The 22,806-nt window shown below is 52.0% G+C and overlaps 9 protein-coding genes across 9 annotated transcripts; 6 read left to right on the top strand and 3 right to left on the bottom strand.

The window, feature by feature from the left end:
• Window positions 1-138: 138 nt before the first annotated feature.
• Window positions 139-875, top strand: K452DRAFT_236473 (uncharacterized protein; the record flags this gene model as incomplete). Its single annotated transcript, XM_033537512.1, has 2 exons — window positions 139-366; window positions 468-875. The coding sequence occupies 2 exons, from the start codon at window positions 139-141 to the stop codon at window positions 873-875; spliced, it is 636 nt and encodes a 211-aa protein (XP_033392842.1).
• Window positions 876-1,334: 459 nt separating this feature from the next.
• On the bottom strand, window positions 1,335-2,306 carry K452DRAFT_203153 (uncharacterized protein; the record flags this gene model as incomplete). Its single annotated transcript, XM_033536065.1, has 1 exon — window positions 1,335-2,306. A coding segment is annotated over one exon (972 nt), but the record flags the coding sequence as incomplete, so codon positions are not given.
• A 743-nt stretch (window positions 2,307-3,049) lies between these two features.
• On the top strand, window positions 3,050-9,628 carry K452DRAFT_212622 (uncharacterized protein; the record flags this gene model as incomplete). Its single annotated transcript, XM_033536196.1, has 7 exons — window positions 3,050-4,006; window positions 4,062-4,125; window positions 4,192-6,109; window positions 6,160-7,191; window positions 7,242-7,544; window positions 7,606-8,554; window positions 8,609-9,628. Coding segments are annotated over 7 exons (6,243 nt in total), but the record flags the coding sequence as incomplete, so codon positions are not given.
• A 617-nt stretch (window positions 9,629-10,245) lies between these two features.
• Window positions 10,246-12,468, top strand: K452DRAFT_279131 (GMC oxidoreductase; the record flags this gene model as incomplete). Its single annotated transcript, XM_033539401.1, has 6 exons — window positions 10,246-10,414; window positions 10,482-10,672; window positions 10,728-11,441; window positions 11,503-11,647; window positions 11,698-12,303; window positions 12,353-12,468. 6 exons carry the CDS (start codon window positions 10,246-10,248, stop codon window positions 12,394-12,396), a joined length of 1,869 nt encoding a protein of 622 aa, XP_033392845.1. The 3' UTR covers window positions 12,397-12,468.
• Window positions 12,469-13,053: 585 nt separating this feature from the next.
• Window positions 13,054-13,815, top strand: K452DRAFT_279134 (uncharacterized protein; the record flags this gene model as incomplete). The annotated part of the gene is made up of 3 exons (XM_033539402.1): window positions 13,054-13,089; window positions 13,140-13,307; window positions 13,375-13,815. The coding sequence occupies 3 exons, from the start codon at window positions 13,054-13,056 to the stop codon at window positions 13,813-13,815; spliced, it is 645 nt and encodes a 214-aa protein (XP_033392846.1).
• A 194-nt stretch (window positions 13,816-14,009) lies between these two features.
• K452DRAFT_322036 (uncharacterized protein) lies at window positions 14,010-16,211 on the bottom strand. Its single transcript, XM_033544459.1, has 3 exons — window positions 15,671-16,211; window positions 15,156-15,619; window positions 14,010-15,102 (listed from the first exon to the last, which is right to left on the bottom strand). Exons 1-3 carry the CDS (start codon window positions 16,032-16,034, stop codon window positions 14,014-14,016), a joined length of 1,917 nt encoding a protein of 638 aa, XP_033392847.1. The 5' UTR covers window positions 16,035-16,211; the 3' UTR covers window positions 14,010-14,013.
• Window positions 16,212-17,418: 1,207 nt separating this feature from the next.
• K452DRAFT_302277 (uncharacterized protein) lies at window positions 17,419-19,239 on the top strand (the record flags this gene model as incomplete). Its single annotated transcript, XM_033542570.1, has 6 exons — window positions 17,419-17,461; window positions 17,519-17,584; window positions 17,638-17,757; window positions 17,808-18,234; window positions 18,305-18,759; window positions 18,818-19,239. The coding sequence occupies 6 exons, from the start codon at window positions 17,419-17,421 to the stop codon at window positions 19,237-19,239; spliced, it is 1,533 nt and encodes a 510-aa protein (XP_033392848.1).
• Window positions 19,240-19,399: 160 nt separating this feature from the next.
• K452DRAFT_236417 (uncharacterized protein) lies at window positions 19,400-20,344 on the bottom strand (the record flags this gene model as incomplete). The annotated part of the gene is made up of 1 exon (XM_033537505.1): window positions 19,400-20,344. The coding sequence occupies one exon, from the start codon at window positions 20,342-20,344 to the stop codon at window positions 19,400-19,402; it is 945 nt and encodes a 314-aa protein (XP_033392849.1).
• A 275-nt stretch (window positions 20,345-20,619) lies between these two features.
• On the top strand, window positions 20,620-21,135 carry K452DRAFT_322038 (uncharacterized protein; the record flags this gene model as incomplete). Its single annotated transcript, XM_033544460.1, has 2 exons — window positions 20,620-20,654; window positions 20,862-21,135. 2 exons carry the CDS (start codon window positions 20,620-20,622, stop codon window positions 21,133-21,135), a joined length of 309 nt encoding a protein of 102 aa, XP_033392850.1.
• Window positions 21,136-22,806: the final 1,671 nt, after the last annotated feature.

Consider the following 22,806-nt stretch of genomic DNA (forward strand, 5'->3'; position numbering starts at 1 on the left):
TGATTTCTAATACGTTTCGTGCCTGTAGTTGTACCGCCTTGAAAGTTAAAATGCATCAACTGCCCCGACTTGGCTCATCTCGCCTTTAGCTACCCGGAAAGTATCCATCCTGCGTTATTGTCCTACCTATACCAAATCATGTCCGACTCCGCGCCATCCTCAGACCCCTACCGCAAGACCAGTCTTGTACCCTATGTCGATCCTGCCACGGCGCCGCCAGCCGTAGCCGAGAAGCTCAAGGTCCTCCCCTTCCGGCGGAACATCTTCCTTCTGCTCGGCCACTCGCAGGGCCTCTTTCCGCACCTGATGGGCGTCATTGGCGGGTGTTTCGACGGGAAAGCACGCACGGTGCAGCTGCTCGACTGGGTAAGTAACCACCTGCGGTTTCCAGTTAAGCACAGCAGAACTCCGCGCCTTGCACTCACTGGTCGGTAAGCGGCTAGCTAACGCCCCGCGCCCCCTTCCAGCAGCTGATAGTGCTGCGCACGGCGACGACGCTGGGCGCCCCTTACGAATACGACGTCAACCTCCCCGTCGCAGAAGCCTACGCCATGGACCCCGCCAAGATCGCCGCCATGGCCTGCACCGCCGAGAGCGTCCGCGCCGGCGACGGGCCGTGGAGCGCGCGCGACCGCGTCCTCCTCCGCGTCGTCGACGAGCAGCTGGCTACGTACACCAACGAGCCGCAGACTATCGCCGACGCGCTGGAGCTGCTTAGCAACGCGGAGCTGGTCGAGACGCTCATTATTCTCGGCACTTATGCCCTCATTGCCCGCGTTATTCGCGGATTGAAGATTGATGACGATCAGCCTGTTCGTCCAGATGGCCTGATCGAGATGCTAAAGAAATCGGTTACGCCGACTGTGCCGCATTAGTTGGTTGGTTCTTGAGCGCTGCAATTGGCTGTAATGCTCTGGTTGGGTTTGCTGGCTTGCGGGATGCGGTGTTTCTGGGATGTTCGAGAGCCGTATTGAGTATTGACAATGACAACGCTGTCAGGACCTGGCCTTACTCTTTTGTTTCTGTTCCTTAAACGACTGATATGTTTGCTTTTATTGCCCTTTACACGTTTCCTTTCAAGTAATATATCATGTTACCTTTGCGTCACCATTTCTAACCGTGATTATATCGTCATCGACCTGCCCTGGCACCATGATGCTTTAACACCGCAGTTGGCTCACTTCCCGACGGAAAGGCATGTATAGTATATAAGTGGAAAGTAATTTAAGGGTTGGCATTATTGAAATACGCTCAGAACACTATCTGCGGAGTTGCGAACAAAGAACGACAGCAGACAAACCAAACAACAACGTATCCATAATTTAGTGTTTGAACACAAGAATCTGCTTCCTTTGGCCCAGCGCAGCATCCTGAGCACGCTTGATAGCAGAAACGACCTTGGCCTCCGCAGCAGCGCCGTCACTGACCTCCCAATCGACGCGGGAAAGGCCTAGGGTGGGCAGCTGGAGCAGGCCGCGATTGAAGAGGCCAACGAACCAGTCGCATAAGTCGGCTTGCTGCTGCGGAGAGCGTAGGGCGAGCTGCACAGTGCCGCGGAAGGCCTTTATGGTCAAGTTGCGCCCGAATACGTCCGAGGCATCAAGCGACAGCTGCGCCTGGGCGCCTGAGAGGAATCCGAGCTGCACGTACGTGCCTCCTGGAGCCAGCGCCTTGACGAGAGCCTGGCCTGATGCGCCAAAGACAGAGTCTAGAGCCAACATGATGGGGCGGGCCTGCAGCTGGGCCAGGCCATCGGGCGTGGCAACCTCAGCTTCGGTGAGGACGAGGTCGACGCCCAGCTCTCGGAGCGCCTGCTTGACCACCGCCTCCTCGCGACCTGGCCGGTCCCGGATGATGTTGACGACGTACAAGCCGCGCATGCGCGCAAACTGCACCACCATCTGCGCCACTGCTGACGTTCCCGCGTTCTGCATGATCCAGGCCCCTGGCCGGAGCGTCGCCATGTCTTCGACCAAGCAGTATGCCGGCGCCACAGTCACCCGCAGGATAGCCGCAAAGGCGAGGTCCGCGGGTGTCTCGCCGAGTTTCTGAAGCGACAATGCCGGCAGCACTGCCGCCGTGCGCCAGGTTCCCACGCCGAACTTTGCCGGAATCACCTTGTCGCCCGGCCTCAGCTGGTCGACGTCCGGTCCGCATTTGATGACCTCGCCCACGCCGTCGTATCCAATGATCGCCTCGCCGTTGAGATGGTGTGAGGGCTTGACCGGGTAGACCTCTGAGAGCACCAGCATGTCTAGTGGGTTGATTGGTGCTACCAGGAACCGGACGGTAACTTCGGCAGGACCGGGAGGGCCGACATTCTCGTGGATACGGAAAGTCGCCGAGCCTTTGCTGGCTTTCGTGATAAGCTGAGACATGATATGGAAAGTTTGCGAAAAAGTGTGTGGGAGGAGTAAGGTTGCTGGTGGTGCTGTCAGATTGATAAAGGCGTTCTTTGTCTTAAATATTCCAGCTGCCAAGCAACCAAGCAATCATTGCTTTTAGGAGAGACAATCATGTCTTTCATCTCAGGCTTCTAAAAATAAACTTGACTTGTTCTGTCTCGCGAAGGTTCTTTTTTGCCAAAGCCGCCCAAAAACAACACCAGCAGGTCTGACCATTCACCGGTCCCCGTATCCGATGTGTTGCCGCTTTGTTACATACTGCTTAGACGGGCCAGACCGTGTCGGGCGCGGAATATTCCGTAGAGAAGAGGCTCAGGTTGTCATCTTCTCGCTTCGAGCAGCATCGTGAATTTCAGCTGAAGGGATTCTGTGGAAGGCTGGACCTAACTCAACAGCTCGAGAAGGGCGTGGATCGTACGATAGGCCATCATGAGACACCAAAATCAAAGGCTTAACGAACTAAGCAAGGTGGGCAAGGGAAACCGTCCGTCCCTTCATCGTGAGGGGTGATGGATGTGATTCTTGGTGGAGCATCAGGAAATAAATAAATAGTGATGCATCACGGCTCTTATCCTGAAGCACCGCACCGATCATCATCAAGACAGAAGATACTCTATCTTTCTACCATCCAGCCCGCCGCCCAAACAATGGTGTTTCAAAGCCATCACGTCCTCGGCCGAGAGGCCGCTCAAATCATCGAAGAGCTGACGAAGGCCACCGAAGACCGCAGGTCGGAGCTTGTTCACGGGTTGATTGAAGCTCAGTGCAAGAAGCACCCGGAACGCATTGCCATCCAGTTCGAGGATACATCGCAGCTCACTTATGAGCAACTCAACGAGGTGGCCAATGCCGTGGCGAGGCAACTAGTTTGCGGTCGCGGCGCAATCATACCAATCCTGACCCAGAGATCCATCCACATGGTCATTGCTCTTCTGGCAGTCATGAAGACAGGTTCCGCCTACGTACTGCTCTCTCCTGATGCCCCGGTCTTTCGAAACCGCTTTATTGTAGACGACGTCAAAGCCCCTTTCGTGCTGGTGGACGACACGACGCGTGGGATCCTTGGCCATTCCACCGAGATCCTGGTCGAAACCATGGTCTCCGCAGCAGCGGAGGCACCGCTGAAGCATTTCAGGAACCTCAACCTGTACCAAAGCCCTTCAGACGTTGCTTATGTTATCTACACCTCGGGCACAACCGGACAACCCAAAGGCGTGCTGTTGTCTCATTCTGCAGCCACTACGGGCATTACTGCCATGCCAATTTCCAGTTTCACAGAGCCTACCCGTCAGTTGCTCTGTCATTCTCCCAGCTTCAGTGCCGCGCAGCGCAGTATTCTGGGCTGCCTCTGCCGCGGAAACACTTTGTGCTTGGCAAGCAAGGACAATATTACCGTGGGCCTTTTCGAAACCATCCTTCGCATGAATATTGGCTCCCTGGAAATCACACCAAGCATATTAAGGCTGTATGCCCCAGACATGCTTCCGAAGAGCGTCAAAAAGATCATCCTCGGAGGCGAGCCAGTCGGACCTGCTATTGTCGAAGCGTGGGCGAGCAAGGTTGAGCTTATCAGTGCCTATGGGCTCAGTGAATGTACTCAGGTACGTTTCATCTGGTTGTACCGAGAAGACCCTTCTCGGGACTAACTTGCAATAGCTGAACATGAGATACCATCTCACCCCCGGAAGCTCGCCTTCGCTTCTCAGCATGCCGACCGACAGTAAGTATAACTCTGGAAATTCCTGTAAAACTTAAATAGCTTTGCTGACGAACCATTTCTTCTAAGGCACAACTTGCTATGTCTTGACTCCCAACTCCATCAGCCCTGTCCCGGCAAATGTCCCCGGCGAGCTGTGTCTTGGGGGAAACCAGCTGGCTAAAGGATATCTCAACCTGGAGGCAAAGACCCTTAAAGCTTTCATTAAGAATCCCTTCGGGTCAGGCCGACTATACCGCACAGGCGACATGGTGGTATTTCGAGACGACGGGTCGATGGAGCTCATCGGACGCATTGATCAACAGACCAAGATCAACGGCCAGCGCGTTGAGCCAAACGAGTCTAACTTTTACATTCAGCTCCAGCAGGGCGTCGTACAGTCGTGCGTGGTATCAGCCGACGTGCTGGGCCGAAACGCTCTGGTTGCACTGATTGTCTCGGACCAGAGTAATGCCTGGCCTTCTCTCGTGCACGACATTCGCACCGCGCTCCGCGGGCACATTCCTTCATACGCAATTCCCAGTTACTGGGTCGAGCAGGACGAGCTGCCGCTGACACCTACCGGGAAGGTGGACATTGCTAGTCTGGTCCGGAGCGTCCAATCGCTAAGTGAAAAGGAGCTGATTACACCTACGTCTTCCGTGGGCTCGACTCCGTCTTCTTGGGCAGCAGCAGCTGATATGTTCGAATTCAAGCTCTTGGAAGCCGTTGCAGCAGCTCTTTCGCTCAGTCAAGCCTCTGTCGATATGAACGCGTCATTCCAAGAACTCGGAGGCTCCTCTTTGGACGCAATCATCCTAGCCACCAAGTTGAGAGCCATGGGCATGAACGCCTCAGTTCCAGACATCTTGCAAGCCGAGTCACTGCACCAGATAAGCTCTGAGCAGCAGACTGTAGTCCAAGAGGAAATCCCTGCTCCGTTCTCCTTACTCCCGGAGGGAGCTTCTTCAAGTCTCCCTGAAGGGCTTGAGGATGCGTATCCTGTCACTCCGCTACAAGAAGGCCTGATTACAGACACTATCATGGGGAACGCCAATTATGTGTACCGTAGGGTGTACCAGATCCAGGGCGTCACACCGGCCCAGGTACGTAGCGCTCTGGAGGTCGTCATTGCCCAAAACACTATCTTTCGGACGACCTTCAGTTCTTTCAAACGCGGCTTCGTACAACATGTGCACCCGAAGGTTGACCTTCCGTGGACGACGGTCAATGGAGTTGGCTTGGAACGCGCTCTTCAGAACATGGCAGAGCAAGCCCTAGACCTGGACGGACCGCTTGTTCGGGCAGCGGTGCTAGATAACGAACTGCTCGTGCTTGAAATGCACCACGCCTTGTTTGATTTCTGGTCCAGCCAGTTCCTTGTCACGGATGCTATAGCGGTTATAAGAGGTGAACAGCCTGCCGTACGACCGCCCTTCAGCGCATACGTCGCTTTTGTCAAGAGACACGAGAACAAGTCTGGAGCGCAGGATTTCTGGCAGACGTACCTCGACTCAAGCCCAGGCGCTATTCTGAACCTTCCTGCGTCGGACTCAGGCCCTTTTGTGCTGAGAGCAGGTTTTGGTGATGCATTGCAGCGCTTGAGCAAAGCGGCAGCCGTCACCCTGGCCACTGCCGTCCACGCAGCGTGGGCCATGACTCTGGCCAAGTACTTAGAGTCGGAAGACGTCACGTTCCTATCAGCATTCTCTGGTCGCGATGCCAACGTTGACGGTATTCTTTCTCTGAATGGTCCGACGCTGTGTAACGTCCCCATCCGGATAGCGGTGCCCAGATCTACGACTTTCACAAAACATGCGAAGCTCACGCAGAACAACTTGTGGAATCTGTCACGTTACGCGCATTCAGGGCTCCGAGCTGCTCTGTCCGTAGCATCTCTCAAGCCGGATTTTGCCAATACCATGGTGAACGTATTGACAGCCACCCATGTTCCCGTCAAAGACGGACCGCTCGTGCCGCTGAACGCGGAAACAGAGAACTTTACACAGTGAGAGAACCTCCTTATCGTGAACTAGCTTGTACTAACAGCCGTAATAGGTACATAACACTGGAATTGAACGAAGTTGATCCGACTCGTGTCAAACTTCTTGTTCCAGCTTCTGTGGATCGTGCCAGCGCTGCAGGTATTCTGCAAACATTCGCGGCTACGGTTCAGAATGCAGCCGTAAATCCAGATGCATTTATAGGCGAATTGCAGGATCTTGAGCCTGCGCCTTTATTCGGCCTCTCCCATGCTGCTTTTGAAGAGCACGCCGCCACCAATCCTCTAAAGATCGCTATTATCGAGAGCAACGGGAAACACTGGACCTACGAAGAGCTAAATTGCAAGGCCAACAATTTTGCCAGGGCCCTTATACAGCAAGGAGCCAAGCACGGAGAAATAATTCCGCTTTACATGGACAAGTCGGCATACACGCTTGTAGCAATTCTCGGCATCATGAAAGCGGGTGCAGCATTCACGCCCCTCGACCCACAGAATCCACGCGACAGAAACTCATTCATCATAAAAGATGTGGACGCAGTCCGCATCGTGACGGATGCCCGCAACTGCCACGCGTGCAGCTTCTTCGGCCTGAATATCATAGTTATGGAAGAGACGGCCCTTGATAATGGTGGAGGGCAGCTTGTCGCAGTCCCGGAACTGACCCCTGACAGTACCGCATACGCTATATTCACTTCGGGCTCGACCGGGCTGCCAAAGGGCGTCCTGGTTTCACACCGCTCTGTGACGGCTTCTACCGAAGGCATGATCGAAGCGACCGGAGTAACTGGGGAATGGGTATCTCTCTGGGCTCTGAACTACGTGTTCGATGCGTCGTATTACGACGTGTTCACCATACTCTCCACAGGTGCTACCCTCTGCGTAGCCTCGCAAGATGACATTCTTTCCGATCTGGCAGGCCAGATCAACCAGATGAATGTCGAGCAAGTCATGCTCACACCGACTATTGTAAAGCTCATCAGTGGAGGTGCAGCCGAGGTCCCGCGCTTGAAGGTTCTGAATGTCTGCGGAGAGAAGATTGACACGAACATACTTGAATGGGCTAAGCACTTAACTGTGTACAACGGGTTTGTCTATTACTAATTTCTTTGAAATTTCAGGCTGATTTTCAATGCAGGTATGGCCCCACCGAAGCCACCATCTTGATGACTGTGTCGCAAGTCATGCCCGACGGAGATTTGAACAGCATCGGACTACCACTAAAACACGCCACTGCCGTTATTCTGCCTTCCAGTGGAGAAAGCCTAGAGAGGGTCCCCGATGGACAGATTGGCGAGTTGTGTGTGCGTGGGCCGCATTTGGCGAAAGGGTACTTGAACCGGGCAGAACAAACTCGTTCTGTCTTCATCCGCGACTTTGATGGAGAGATGCTTTACAGGACTGGCGATATTGCGCGGTGGGCAGAAGACGGAACGTTGATGTAAGTCCCTGTTTCTCAAGATTTTCCCTCACTTGCTAAGCCAGTGTTTTTCGTCTCATAGTTGCCTCGGCCGAAAGGATTATCAGGTCAAGCTCAACGGTTTCCGCATTGAGCTCGGTGAGATCGAGAATGCCATCCTCCATACAGGTTGTGTAGATGCTGCTATTGTCTCGGTGGCAGAAATCAGGGGCAAAAGACAACTGGTGGCTTTCTGCATCTTCAAAGGGGACCATGATCCCGATAGGCAGAGCCTGATTCCGCCGGAAAACAGGCTACAGACCTTCAACGAAGTCATGGAGAATCTAACGACGATATCTCACTATATGATACCGTCTGTGTTCCTGCCTTTCGCATCCTTTCCAACACTCTCATCCGGAAAGGCAAACAGAAAAAAGCTTATTGCGATAGCCGAGGGGATGCCAAAAAACGAGCTTGCCCGATACTCTCTGCAAACTGAGAACACAAAATCTTTTCAACCGGTGTCGACAACCGAAGAGCGCATCTTACAGGAAGCCTGGATGGTAGTTCTAGACCAACCATCCGACTCCATCGGAGCTCACTCATCATTCCTTGCCATGGGTGGAGACTCGATTGCCGCTATCAACGTCGCAGCCGAATGTCGACGGAGGTCATACAAAATAGCGGTCTCTCAAGTGCTAGCATGTCCAACGCTAGGCGAACAAGCAAAGCACGTGGAGTGGATTACCCAAAAGAAGGAAACCGCTAGACTCGGATACACTATTCCGGAGGCGGTTCTGTCGGCTGTACAAGAGGCCGGCTGTGAGGACAGTATCGAGGACATCTATCCTTGCGGACCAGGACAAACCGAGTTCCTCACTCAGGGACACAAGAAGCACCAGTTCTGGAACTTGACTGCATGCCGGGAACTCCCAAGCGACTTTGACCTCGGCTTATGGAGAGAGGTTACTACGCAACTAACAGCTCGAAACCAAATCCTCCGAACGTTCTATTGCCTCGCCGACGAACACGATGTTTCTTCGTGGTATCAGGTAAGCTATTTTACTCCGCCTAAGCCGATAGCACTGTACTAATGATACATTTAGGTCGTACTCAAAGATCCGATGCTTAACTGGGAGGAGAGACCATACGAATCAGAGTCTGAGAAGGCACGACTGATGGAAGAACTCAGAGACAGCGAGTTTGAACTCGGCAAAGCCCACGTGAAGTACCGTGTGCTTCACTCAATCACGGATGGCTCCCGCACCCTCTGCATCAAGCTTGATCACGCAAGCTACGACGGCACGCTGCTCCGAATCTTTCACGACCAGTTCAGCACTATAGTTCGTGCTGATAGTGAGTTACCTGCTCTCCGTCCGTTTAAAGACTTCGTCGACTGGACTTTTTCGGGAAGCCGGAGCTCCGACCTCGAATACTGGCAGGAAAAACTCTCACCGCACACTCCGGCCGATCACATGTTTCCTGTCCACCCTGCAACCGACCGCCTCCGATTCAGCCCCCTGCACGCTGACGTAGATGGTATCGCTAGCAAGTTCGGCGTTACAGCCTCTACTGTCTTGCAAGCAGTATACGCCATCGTTGCCGGCCAGCTCATGCGCTCTCGGGACGTCGTCATTGACAATTTAATCACGGGCCGGAATGCCGACGTTGAGGACCCTCAGCTACTCAACGGCACGTGTGCCAATTTCTTACCGCTACGCACACTTCTTCCGGCGAGCGATAGCCCCTGTGTGAGTGTGGCGGCCTTCTTGGCTGACACCCAGGCTTCCTTCTGGGAGGCCTCCGAGCATGGCAGAGTTGGCCTAGGTGATATCTACAATCACATGGGGCGCGACCGTCTTGTGCATGCGGCTAAGCTACTGTTCTGCTTTCAACCCTTTGATCCGACCCCAGCAGGTTCCAAGCCGAACCCCATGAACTGGCTCGTTATGGCTCAAAGCAAGGTATTTATGGTTGTCAATTATGCTCTCATGGTCGAGGTGCAGAGGACACTTGATGGCTACCGCCTCAAGCTACAGTGGGATAGTAGCGGATTGAGTGATGAGCAACTAAGTCTCATTGTCGGGCATTTTAACCGCATCTTGGAAGAACTTCTGCGCGGGGACCGCGATGAGCTGTCAGTGAATGACGTTATCGTTTCTGTGGCCAACATATAAACGCAACACGATTGGAGGAAGCAAGACATTGTAGTTGAGGCTATAAAATATCAAGGTCATCAAGAATTCGCCTCGTGGAGCGCCTTTGTCTTGACTCTAGTAGTGTTTGCGTACGAAGTGTTGTAAAAAGCAATACCAGCATCCTTAAATACCCTCACCTGACTTGGTATTCCAAATGTCATCCACGACAAGATCCCTTGTTGCCACACACTATCGTCATTCGTACTCACCTTAAGGTGGATCCCTCATGGTATGCAAAAGGTGGCGTATCGAAAATATCCCGAGTCTCGTATAATCAATAGCAGCTGAACAAACTCAATAACTCGTATATGTTGGTGGCTGAGCCGCGTGCCATGGTGATAAACTGAGGCTGAGCATCGCAAGGAGTCGATCCGTTTGTTCAGGTGGAATATTGAACGGAAGCGCTCGGAGAGCTCAGGTAGGCCACTGAAAATTGATTTATTGACCTTCATATAAAAAGCGAGGAGTTTGCAGGAACGTTCTACTTTGACATGCGCAGACATCTCCAGACTACCACCAGTTCTTTTCCACAAATTTTTGTGAACATGAACGCCTTAAAAGCTATTACTCTTCTCTTCGCCGCCGGTATATGGGTTCATGCCGATGCAAGGCCAACAGATTACTTTAGCGCGACGGATCCGCTGTTTGGATCCTCGTTTGGCATTCCAGGCAACCAAACGTTTGACTATGTCATTGTTGGTGGTGGCACGGCTGGTAAGAACTCTTGCTGGAATGGAATGGACGTGGTGTATTTAGTTAATGGTTTTATGTGACTGAGCAGGTCTTGCGCTTGCTAATAGGCTTTCCCAAAATCATGCATGGACAGTGGCCGTAGTAGAGGCTGGCGGCTTCCCCGAGATCGAAAATGGAAACGTCTCCCAGATACCGATATACGGCGCAAGCGGCTCCGATAAGGGGACGGCAAACTTCAATCCGGCAGTAGACTGGGGATTTGTCACGGTGTCTCAGAAAGTATGCATGATTCCGGCTACAATGCATACAATTGTGGTCACTAACGAGAAGGCAGGAGATAAACAACTCTAGAGTCCACTACGCTCGTGGAAAATGTCTCGGTGGATCTTCTGCTCGGAATTACATGGCCTACCAACGCGGTTCTGTCGACTCCTACAACCAATGGGCATCCCTAGTTGGCGACGAGTCGTATCGCTGGTCGTCTTTCCTACCGTATCTTCAGAAGAGCGTTTCCTTCCATGCACCAGACCCACTTAAGCGAGCCGCGAATGCGACGCCTCAGTACGACTTGCGCAGCATTGGTCAGAAAGGCGAAGTGTCACTCACATTCTCCAATTATGCTCAAGCCATCTCCTCCTGGGTACAGAAGGGATTGGCTGAGATGGGCATTAGACCTGTGGCTGGCTTTACGAGTGGGCGCCTTCTCGGCTCCTCTTACGTCCTGCAGACCATCCAGAAGTCCCAAGTCCGGGAAACATCCGAGACGGCCTTTTTAGCGCCAGCACAACAGCGGGGGAACCTGATCGTCTTCACGCATTCGATGGCGAAGAAAATATTGTTTGACTCGGAAAAAACAGCAACGAGCGTTTTGGTCGACACGGCGGGGAAGACATATACTATTAGCGCTCGCAGGGAGATCGTGCTCTCGGCGGGCGCTTTTCAAAGCCCGCAGCTACTTATGGTATCTGGAGTGGGCCCAAAGCCGACCTTGGACAAGTTTGGAATCTCGGTCGTTGCAGACCGCCCAGGTGTAGGCCAGAATATGTGGGTAAGTGGATGCAGTGCGGCGTTAGTTGTAACCATGTACGGGGTGCTGACGACTATAACAGGATCATGTTTTCTTCGGGCCCAGTTACCGTGTCAAAGTTATAACCAGCTCTGCTCTCAACGACAGGGAATTCGCATCTCGTGCTGCCATTGACTTCAATAAGAGACAAGCTGGAATCATGACGAACTCTGGAGGAGATTTTTTCGGTAAGCATAGGTTTCTTTGAAGAGTAAGGAAGGCAACTAAAAGATAGCAGCTTGGGAGAAGTTGCCCGCGGCTAGTCGTGCGTCCTTCCCAAAAGCCGTGAAAAAATCCTTAGACCGATTCCCAGCAGACTGGCCTGAAGTCGAATATCTTACGGTTGCTGGCTTCCTTGGAGATAACTACGATTATGTGAGATCCACACCAAAGGATAGTTATAACTACGCATCTGTGGTTGCCGCTATTGTGGCGCCTCTTTCGCGAGGAACCGTATCCATCTCGTCTGCCGACGCTGCGGACCCGCCAGTGATCGATCCACACTGGCTGGAAGATCCGGCAGACCAAGCGGTCGCTATCGCTGCGTACAGACGCATTCGTCAACTTTTTAAAACAAAGGCCATGTCCGCGGTACTGATTGGCCCTGAATACTACCCTGGCATCACGCATGGACGACCACAAAGTGATGCGGAGCTGCTAAGTAAGATTAAGAGAGACTTTAACACTGTGTGGCACGCATCATGCACCTGCAAGATGGGAAGAAGTAATGATCCAATGGCTGTAGTAGATTCTCGCGCGCGCGTCATTGGAACAAACAAACTCAGGGTGGTTGACGCGAGCGCATTTGCGATCCTACCACCGGGACATCCCGTCAGCACTATCTGTATGTGTGGACCCCCAAATCGCTAGCTAAGTTGCTAACAAACCTGCAGACGGGCTAGTGGAGAAGATCGCGGAAGACATAAAGAAGAATTAGGGAAGGAGGGTCATGCTTGCAGCTGAGAGTTTGTGTAACGTAGATGCACTCGTTTGTAATACAAGTTCAGCCACTTTTGCGCACGATGAGTGATCACTTCGTTCGATCAGAAACAATAAATTTCCACCGTGACAGCAGTTTTGAGTGATTGTGCGCCACTCTGGCACCTGAATGCACTGGTTCTACTAAACAAAGAAACCCTACGTTGTACAATGCGTGTGGCGTGAATTAGAATGGCGCAGTGCTGTGTAGGAAAACAAAAGATGGTCAGCTTTCAGGTCCCGGAGCGACAATCGAATTTAGCCGTGGCATCGGTTCTAAAGGACTCTGTGCCACCATGGCTCCTGCATGCATCGATTTCGATAAACAAAGAAATTTCGGCTTGCATAGTTTAGGCGATGGGCCATAAATGGAATAGCCTAGTGCTATGGAGAAAAAGAAAAGACAGACAGTTTTTCAGGCCCCGGAACTACGAGCTAATGTCTTAGTTGATTGCTAAGGAAAAAATGTAAATGAAAGGCGTCAGCTCCATTGTTAGCTTACCAATATACGCCCGCAGAAGCAGAATATATAAAGGCTTCATTATGGTCCTGCCTACTACTCACAAACCAACACTTTGTCGATACACAGTAAGGAAAAAGCTCCAAGGCCACCAACATGTCCAAGCCAATTGTTTTGTACTCCCACAAATCGGTAGGGATCAGACTCGTACGAAGCAAACGGCATATTTCTGACAATGATAGGGACCTAACCCGTGGAAAGTCGCTATCCTGCTCGAAGAGCTCGGCGTTTCTTACGAGACAAAGTTCATGGAGTTCCCAGAGCTTAAGAAGGAGCCATATGTGACTCTCAACCCCAACGGACGAGTGCCTGCTATCGAGGACCCCAACAGCGGCATCACCCTCGCTGAGGTACGGCGTCAAACTCGTAACTGTAATAGATTACACAGAAGCTGATTTGTTGACATGGTGCACGTAGTCTGGTGCAATTATTCAGTACCTAATTGAGACGTATGACAAAGAGGGAAAGCTGCACTCGACTTCCGCTCCCGAGAAGTTTCAGGAAATCCAGTGGCTCCACTTCCAGATGTCTGGCCAAGGCCCATATTTCGGCCAGAAGGCGTGGTTCTCTAACTTCCACTCCGAGAAGCTGCCATCGGCCGAAGAACGCTATGCGAACGAAATCAAGCGCGTCTTGGGCGTGATCGATGGTCATCTGTCCAAGCATAAGAGTGAGTACCTTGTTGGTAACAAAGTTTCATACGCCGATCTTTCCTGGGTCACTTGGAACTCCCTGCTCGGTTGGCTGCTGCCTGAGTACGACGCCGCTCAAGACTTTCCTGCTTTCGCCGAGTGGAACAAGAAGCTTATCGCGAGACCGGCCGTTGCTAAGGTTCTAAAGTCCTTCCACGGCCAGTAATCGAAGCCTTGGGGGCGATCCGTTATATGGGTCATTGATTCTATCTGTCTCTACCTTGGGTAGCCATTAGGCAGCAAGGTAGCCGCACAGTTCCTACGAGCGCAGGTCACATTCCTTTAGTGTATACACCCACACAGATAGCTACTCTTGAAATCAGATTGACTTCGACTTTTCAAAAAAGAGCAATTCATTTTCTGTCTAGTCGATATGGAGACGCCAAAGCTCCCTTCCAAATTTTGACGAGTATCCCTCGCGAGTGTGCATCGTCAAAATATTGTCATTGACAAGAACATCTCCCTTCTCCCATGCCTGGTACAGGCACACTCGCCTGTCAAACAGCGCCTTCTCAATCGCCGTCCGGATACGCTCGTCTTCCGTCTCATCTACCTCTTGGATGTGTATCCGCGTCTCCGTGAAACGCGTCCGCGCCTGTGGCCAGTCCTCATGGTAGCGGATGCACGGCGCTCCCGTGATAGGATGGTCAATAACCAAGGGAAGGTCGCCGAAGTGGCTGTTGTCAAAGCTCTCAGTCTTAACCAACCACTTGTGCATCCGCAGCTCCTCTATGGTGTAACCACCTGTTAAGTGCTGGAACAGCAGTGGTGATGTCGCGAAGAGAGTGTGCCCCATGCCGCGCGGACTGGTTGTCACGGCCGTGAACATCTGGAATTTGGGTGGGGTTGACACGCCGTTAATCATCTTGAAGATGCCGTCGTAGTGGAACGGCATTGGCTCCGTAGACAGTACATTGTTAAGACCCCGGGCATCTTCGCCGCCATCCTTAACCTCGAGCAGCTCGCCGAACTTCCATTTCATGATTTCGCCCATCTCACGGCCTTTGGCCATAAAATTCTCGCGGTCGGTGGTCCCGGCCAGGTTGCGCAGAATAACGGGCGAGTTGTACTCAGACAGCGTGCGCACGTTCTGCATGTCCGCGGAAGAGAAGGGTGTGTTTTTAGGGAAGGTGAGAAGCAGACCCATCGGGTAAATATGGTCGATGAAGACGTCATCGGGCCAGGCGTTGTAGAGGGGAGACTTCTCGCGGTAGCACCAGGGGCGATCGTTCTTGTTTATAAGCTCGAGCGAGGTGTTTTCAGCCGCTTCTTGGTGCGAAAGTGGGATGAGCGAGCCGTCAAGGCGACAAGTCATCACCGAGTGCCATGGTGTGATGGGCTTAGAGTGTGCATTTGGGAGCACGGTAATTGATATCTTTGTTGCGGAGTTTGAGGCATGAATCGAAAGTCGTACGGAGTTTGGGAAAGACTCATAGACAGAGGCAGCGTAGCACTATTGAGTGGTCAGTGATTGTGGGCAAAGAGAGTGGAACAGTCGTCACAAACCTTTCCGCGTGCGAGCATCTGCTTTGCAACTTTGGACACCTTTCTTTTGAATGCTTTGCGACTTCCAGTGGAGACATCACTGTCGGACGAGCCGGAGTAGTTGGAGCCGCCGGAAGAGTCTGATGCTTCCCCCGAGGGCTGTCCAAGCTTCCGCAAATCCCGAGAAAGGTACTTCAAATACCCCATGTAAGTAGCCCTGATGCTCTCGTCCGTAGCGATCTCCTTGTTGACATCGTAGTCCCGCTCACTGAAGGTGGCAATCAGCTGATCACGAACCAGCGGAGCAACCTTCTCGTAGCTGGCGCTGTCGGTGTATTCCAGCAAGCCGGAGGGCAGTTTCGTTCTTAGCGATGGCATCATCGAGAGACGAGCGAAGTGAATGGAAGTGCAGTCCAACTTGATGGCCATCTGGCGAAGATGCTCGCCATACTCCCACACAGTGGAGTCAGGGACACCGACCAGATCTTAAATCCGTTAGCAATCTGTTTCAGTGTACACTTGAGACGTTTACTCACCACTGTAGACGATTCCATCCGAGACGATAGTGAGTTCCGCTCCAGGCGCATAGGTGTCTTTAATGTTATCGCAGAGACCTTGGAGATACTTCAAAGACACCTCCTCAGCCTTGTCTGGTAGTACTCCCAGGACCTTGTCTTCGGTGTTGGGTGACTTGAAGGGAAATGCAGGCAGTGTGAGAGACACAGGTTGCCGCTTCTCAACGGCTCGCTGGATGATTGGAAGGAATTTTTTTCTGGTTTGCGGAATGATTTTGGGGTCGAACGGTGAGGCTCTCAGACGATATGACTCGATGACTGAGAGAACATCATCGGCAATCTGAGTATGAGAGCGCTTGGAGGCGGCTACTGCGTGGATTGACATTTTCGAAGGAATTTGACTGAGTGAGAAGGTGAGAGAGAGCTTGATTGTTTGCAGTTGCTCGAGTTTAAAAGAGAGACATAAGAGCCGTGATGTTACGGGCGACGAGATCCTGTGATGGTAGTGTCTGTATTTATGGTCACCGACTCTTGCGACTTCATGCAGATACCACTTTCATTTCATCCATGGTTTTTGCCGCTCTCAAGACGGTGGAGCCAACAAATCAGGGGATCCTCGTCTACTGCAACGCCAGTCGAATTCTCTTGCTGGAGCCTCTTACCACACCGTTCGACATGGGATAAAGCGGCCTCTATCGGCACACGCCGACTCATGCATCAGGTAGCGCTCATGCGTGTTTCCACATATCACACGTGAGGATCCCCGCCGTAATGGCAGCTCGAATGATTAGGGGAGCTTTCTAATCAGGCCGTAAGCAATTCTTGGGGGGCGCAAGCGTTATGCGACGCCATGGACCGACTAGCGGCCCGGAAATAGCTTAGGCATCTCGGCAGGTTTAAACAAGCCGTGATCAAAAAATTCAAGGAAGACCGGCTGTAACGGCTTGGCCTTCGGCAAGCAACCGGGTTGAGGACTAGGTGTCCCGAGACCACGGGGCGGGCGGCAAGAGGGTGTATAGGAGGCATGCCCCGAAGCAGAAGGTCGCTCGGCGGGCCGAAAGAGCCATGTAACTGGGCGCGGAATTGATGATTACTAGGCCCCTTCTGCATCATGAGACCCGACGGCAGTACGGCTGATCTCCTGGGGAAGCACGGGTATCGGGCGGCTCCCACGTGCGTGTAGTAGAGGCTTGCCTGATATTGAGGCTTGCCGAGCCGGTGCATGCCACTCCAGGCCTAACCGAGCACTCAGCCTATCATCGGCTGATGGCCCGATCAGGCTCTTTCGGCCGTTTGATGATCGTCGTCGTAGGTGTTTGGTGTAGGTTTTCGGGTCGTGCCGCAGCTGATAAATGGTGTGCGGCAGGATTCCGTCGCTCTGGGGCCCTGGCACCGAGCTTGCGCCGGGCGTGGAGAAACGCGCGGAGAGCGTCATTCCCCTGCACAAGGCATAGACAAGCGAATACGAGCCCATCCCGTCGTTTCACCCTCTGGTCTGGATTGCGACACCATCGCCAGACCTTGCGCTTTGCCAAGTCTCTCCGGCTGGGATGCGTCTCAAACCTCCGCGATGAAGTGACATGACAAGAGATGATCTTATCAGCTTGTCTGCGCTTACCTAGGTGGTTGCCCTATATGTCCTGTTGGGGCAATATCTAAAACCCTGCTCACGCCGCTGCTTGTTATCTTTCACTTCACTTTCATCTCCACCCGCACTCTCGACACGGCTCGCACATTTGAACGCCACAGTACACCGCAACGAAGTCGCCATGACTGTGAAAGAAGTATACGCCGATCTAACCATCGTTGGAAGTAAGAATCCCGCGTTATCACCATGGAGAGCGCATGCACTGATTTACGTTTCCGCAGGCGGTCCTACTGGCCTTACGATCGCTCTACTCGCTCGGAAGTTGGGCCTGTCAGTTTTCATCGCAGGTAAGACTTTTGACAGCCTTACCATCAAGTTTTATTTCTGACGTGAAGCACAGACAAAGCACCTACCTCATTACCCGTCGGTCGCGCAGATGCACTCAATGCAAGAAGTCAGCAGACTTTAGAAGTAGTCGGTGTGCTGGACAAGCTCGAGCCGCGGGGCCTGAAATGCAATAGTGAGTAAAACTGCCGAACAAAATAGTCTACATGCTGATTATCTCCCTAGCAAGCTCAACATTTGCGGATGGCAACTTCGTGTCACGGCAGAACAAATGGTGGGTGTCGTTGCAGAACTGCTACCGACCCAATTTCCTCATGATTGGGCAATCGGACGTCGAAGCAACCATGCACTCGATGCTCGACATCCCTTGTCACTACAACCATGAAGCCCTTGACATTGAAGAGTGCACCATCGACGGCGTAGACCTTGTAAGGACGATATTTGCAGACAAGGTGGTAGTCAGCAAGTACGCCATCGGTGCCGATGGAGCGAGGTCGATGGTACGGAATGTGCTCTCGATCCCCTTCGAAGGTGACAAACCAAACATGAACTGGCACGTTTTGGATACCTTCATCGACACCGACTTTCCTTGTTGCGATGAGATCATCACGTTCCAACTCAACGGTCAAGCGCGTATCTCTTGGATCCCAAGGTAAGATGAAAGCCTCGTAACCGGAACCCACTGTTTAATGAGACGTAATTGCTGACACTTGGCAAAAAAGAGAGCGTGGCATGGCACGTTTCTACACACTTTTGGAAGACAATTCGCGCGCCGACCAAGCTCGCATCGAGGACGAAATCCGCAAGTTTCTGGCGCCGCACCGCGTTGACTTCAAACGCACGGAATGGTTTAGCATCTTCGAGATCAAGGAGCGTGTCGCAAAAACTTACTTCTCGCCCAAGCAGCGCATCATCTTGGCCGGTGATGCGGCTCACATTCATGCCGTCAACGGTGGTCAAGGCCTCAACACCGGTCAGGCCGATGCTTTTGCCCTGGCATGGAGATTGGCGCTGGCGGTTCGTGGTGGGTGGCACAGCGTGCTGCAGAGCTACGAGGATGAGCGACTAGCTACAGCCAAGGGCGTCATTGACGTCGCGGCAAAACTGGTGAGGAGCACGGTCAAGACGGCGGCTGAGTACGTCGAGCTGATTGAGAAAAATGCAAACTACATCACCGGTGAGTCTGATCAGCCTGATATAGGCAGCAACAAGAAGTGCTGACGTGGTTATGCTAGGTATGGGTGTAACGTACGATGCCAACACGCCGGTAGTACAAGGCTCGCCAGCGGGCATATTTGTACCGGGCCATCGCGCACCTGACATCTACCTCCACGCTGACGAGAGCGACGTTGAAGGCACGCGGCTGTATCAAATGGTTTCCTACGGGAAGTTCCTGGTATTCTCATTGCGAGGTCAGGCATGGTGCCCTCCTGAAGCGCCATGGGCGGAGTGGGTCGAGACTTGGGATGTGTCGAGCAAGGCTAAGCTTAATCGCAACGCAGTGCGGAGGTTCGCGAGGCTTAGCAGCGTGGGTGTTACTAAAGATACGCCTGTTGAGATCGGCAATGCTGATTTTGTCGTGATTCGGCCGGATATGTACGTCGGATATGCGGGCAGCGATTTACAAGGTTACTTTGACAGGGTGTTTGCCTCGTAGGAGAAGAATAAAATGAACGCGACAACTATGATTACTTATAGTGATCATCCGAACCTAAATTTTCTCCTAAATAATTTAAATGAATGCACGGTGATAGGAATGATGTAGGTTTGATTTGCGCTAAATCTGAAAGACCTCGTCTCATCTATACTATTCCTCTCTACCCCTCAAGCAAAGATTTCAACACATCAGATGGCGATCGCATCGATACACCAAGATCCAGAATCTCCTTGCTTGTAGTAACAGCCCCACACTTGCCCTCCCACGCCGTCTCAGGTGCATACCGAATAGAAGTGATAACGTTCTTTGAATCCTGGGTCGTAGCACCCATGTGGTCAATGAACGACATGTCCTTGTATATCACATCCTCCATCTTGACCCCAATATACCCCTCGACCATCTTTACAATCTGTTTCCCAGAAATATCTTCAGGCCCGTTCAAAACATACCTCGACTTGTTGTGCACATTAGGGTCATTGACAAGCAGGAGGCGTGCAGCAATGACACCGATATCATCTGGATTGATAATGGCGACAGGAGCATCCTCCGATGCCATCAATCTCAAAGTATCCAGCTTCCCCTCCTTGCGATACTTTTTGATGAGCTCGGCGGCCGAGGCGAGGTAAAGGGGAGCAAATATGTTGGGCTGCAGTGACGTCCATTGCAAGTTACTGAATTCCGGCGAGCTCAGCATAGACTCGATGGCCCAATGCGAGCGAGGGTAGTAAGCCTTGCAATCGGGACGAACGTTGGCAGCCGTAGTTGAGATCCTCACGACATATTTGACGCCGGCGTGCAGGGCTGCTAGGTGGAATGTTGATTCTTCAGCGAATTGGTTGGGCTGGTTGTGTGGCGCGATGAATGCTCGCACGACCTCTTGCTCGCGGAGCCAGTCGGAAGTGATTTCAACCCAGTTGTGTTCTATGACCGTGATTCCAGGCAATCTAGCCAGTTGTTGTGCTGTTGGATTGTCCTTGGAGCGTGTGAGGGCGAGGACTCGGTGGTTGGGAAATTCTGAATTGGCTTGGAGCTGGCTGGAGAGTGTTCGGACGACCGTTCGGCCCGTGTTGCCGGTAGCACCAACGACGAGGATGGCAGGGGCCATGATGGGAGTGAAATGTACGAGTAGATGAAAACAGGTGAAGATGTGCGGTGGTGAAAAGAGAATGGCTGGTGTTAAATATCAATCTTTACTCTTTTATGCGCCACGGCCGGACGAAAGCAGGGCGGCGGGTGAGAGGTGATTGGTAATCCTTTGTTGCCTTATTTTGGCCGAGGACACTACAAAGGGTTAGAGTTTGGTTGGGTGGCCCTAGCTCTTGGATAAGGACTACTCACTACAGTGCACGACCCGGCTAACGGCAGAAGCAGGACGCTAGCATGCTGCGTAATTCGACCATATTCATCCGTGATTCGTCCCTCTTTAGTAATCCAGGATTTAACGGGGCTTGAGAATAACGAAGTAGACTCGTCTTCCCTCCGCTTTTTCTCTGCTGTCCCATATATTCCTCCCTCGCTCGCCCTCTTCCTACGCCGCCCTATCTCCCCTCCCATACCACACCTGCCTCTATCTCGCCCTCCGGCAACGAAATGAAAGCAGTGTGACTCATCAGCACCGGCAGCCAGGCCAGCCCGGAGCTGCGCAACGAGCCTATCCCTCAGGCCGGCCCCTACGACGTCGTCGTCCAGGTACACGCAGCAGCACTCAACTTCCGCGACCAGGCCATGCTCAGCGGCGCCTACGGTGCTACCGGCTCCAACAACGTCCCCCTATCCGATGGTGCCGGCGAGGTGATTGCAGTCGGAGGGCAAGTCACACGCGTCCAGGTTGGTGATCGAGTCGTCGCCCATTGCTTCGAGCACTGGATCGGCGGCCCCTTTATGCCCGAGTTTTAATCCCGCAGCCTCGGCCACAGCATCGATGGCATGCTAGCCGAGTACGTGCGCCTACACGAGAATGTCCTGATCATCCTTCCCGCTGGCATGTCTTATGTGGATGCGGCATCGCTGCCCTGCGCCGCCGTCACCGCCTGGACGTCGCTCAATATCGCTCGGCCGCTACAACCAGGACAGACGGTGCTGGTCCAGGGCACCGATTGATTGATTGATTGATTGATTCGTTTTACGTCTATATGCAGTTGGAAACTATGACGGACGGTCCATTTAGGACTGGCTAGGGGGTTTAAATACAAGATAAAAGCGAGGGGGTGCGAGGGATAGTTGGATCTAGGCCGAGGTAATAAAAACGAAGGAAAGAAACGGGTTTTTAGAGAAGATAAAATAGAAAGGAGTGGATCGGAATTGTAGGAGTTTTACTCCCCCTCGGGAAGGTCGTTAAGGCGCTATTTCCGCGTAGCTATCCTCGTTTGTTTAAGGAATTCTAGCGTAGCTAGGATTCCTAGTCCGGTAAGTACCTCTTGAAAACTAGGGTTATTTGTCTCGAGGGTATCCTTTAGAGCTCTCCTAGGAGAGTTATAGAGAGGATACCTTAGGAGGAGATGTCTAGGGATTTGTTTAGCGGGTCTACACGTGCAGAGATCTATCTCGGAGTGAGAAAATCTATGTAAATAGGACTAAAAGTATCTGTGTCCTATTTTTAATTAGTAAAGAGTAGACTGTATCTCTCTCTCGTATAAGAGAGGTTTAAGTCTCTACTTTATCGTCTAATTAAACGTGTTGATATAGGAGGAGGAGGAGGCTTTACTCGCTTCTTTTATAGCTTTATCCTTCCACTCGTCTACTATTATTCTCCTAACATCCATCCGATAGGATACATAGCTAGAAGTAGTAGTAGAGGGAGGGACTTTAGTAGCGTATTTAGTATAGAAGTCTACCTTCTCGTTTCCTTCTATCCTAGTGTGGCCTGGGACCTATTCTAAGGTAATAGAATTTCCTCTAGATTTTAGCGTTTAAGCTGCTTTTAACGCTCGAATTTAACACGCTTGTCTAGGATTCCCGGAGGGGGTTTTTAGCCTATAGAGTGCGGCCTGGTTGTCCGTAAAGACTCGGATATCCCGTAAGGAGTACTGGTTTATAACTACGAGTTTTAGGGCTATTGTAATAGCTTCTAGCTCTCTGTTGTAAACTAGTTGGTTCGGCCCTATGTTTTTAATAATTTAAAGGGTTTCTCCTGGGGATTAGCTGCCTTTATCTACTAGAACGCCTATGCTAACTCCTTTATCCTTTGGGATAGAGCTGGCGTCGGTGTAGATAGTGATAAGGTTTAGGGAGGAATTCTTTAGGAAGGAAGTATATTGTTTAGCTTCTTCTTCCTTAGATAGACTAGAGATCTTAACGTGGTATGGGGTTTCCTTTTACTATAGCGAAAAGTAGAAGGGTTCTAACTCCTCGTTGAGAACGGGGAGGGTTTAGTTTAAGAACTCCTTTAGTCTTTCCGCGTGAGTGCTAGGGGGTCTCTCTAAATTATCTAGTTCTACCCTACTAAGCATCTGCTTAATAGGGTGGTCGTTGGTAAGTTTTAACGTTCTTAGTGCGTAATTCCGGAAATTAGCATTTAAACGTACGTCCGGGGGTGGGATCGCGGCTTCTAGTTCTAGAGTAGTTATT

This window comes from Aplosporella prunicola, assembly GCF_010093885.1.
Source record: "Aplosporella prunicola CBS 121167 unplaced genomic scaffold K452scaffold_34, whole genome shotgun sequence".
In the NCBI taxonomy this organism is placed as follows: domain Eukaryota; kingdom Fungi; phylum Ascomycota; class Dothideomycetes; order Botryosphaeriales; family Aplosporellaceae; genus Aplosporella; species Aplosporella prunicola.

What these genes read in the sequence shown, in the direction of transcription:
- K452DRAFT_322036 (XM_033544459.1), bottom strand. Translation starts at nt 16,034, where the DNA reads ATGTCAATCCACGCAGTAGCCGCCTCCAAGCGCTCTCATACTCAGATT. An exon ending in GGATGGAATCGTCTACAGTG is followed by an intron (nt 15,620 to 15,670) that starts GTGAGTAAACGT and finishes AACGGATTTAAG; the next exon opens with ATCTGGTCGGTGTCCCTGAC. An exon ending in AGATGCTCGCACGCGGAAAG is followed by an intron (nt 15,103 to 15,155) that starts GTTTGTGACGAC and finishes ACCACTCAATAG; the next exon opens with TGCTACGCTGCCTCTGTCTA.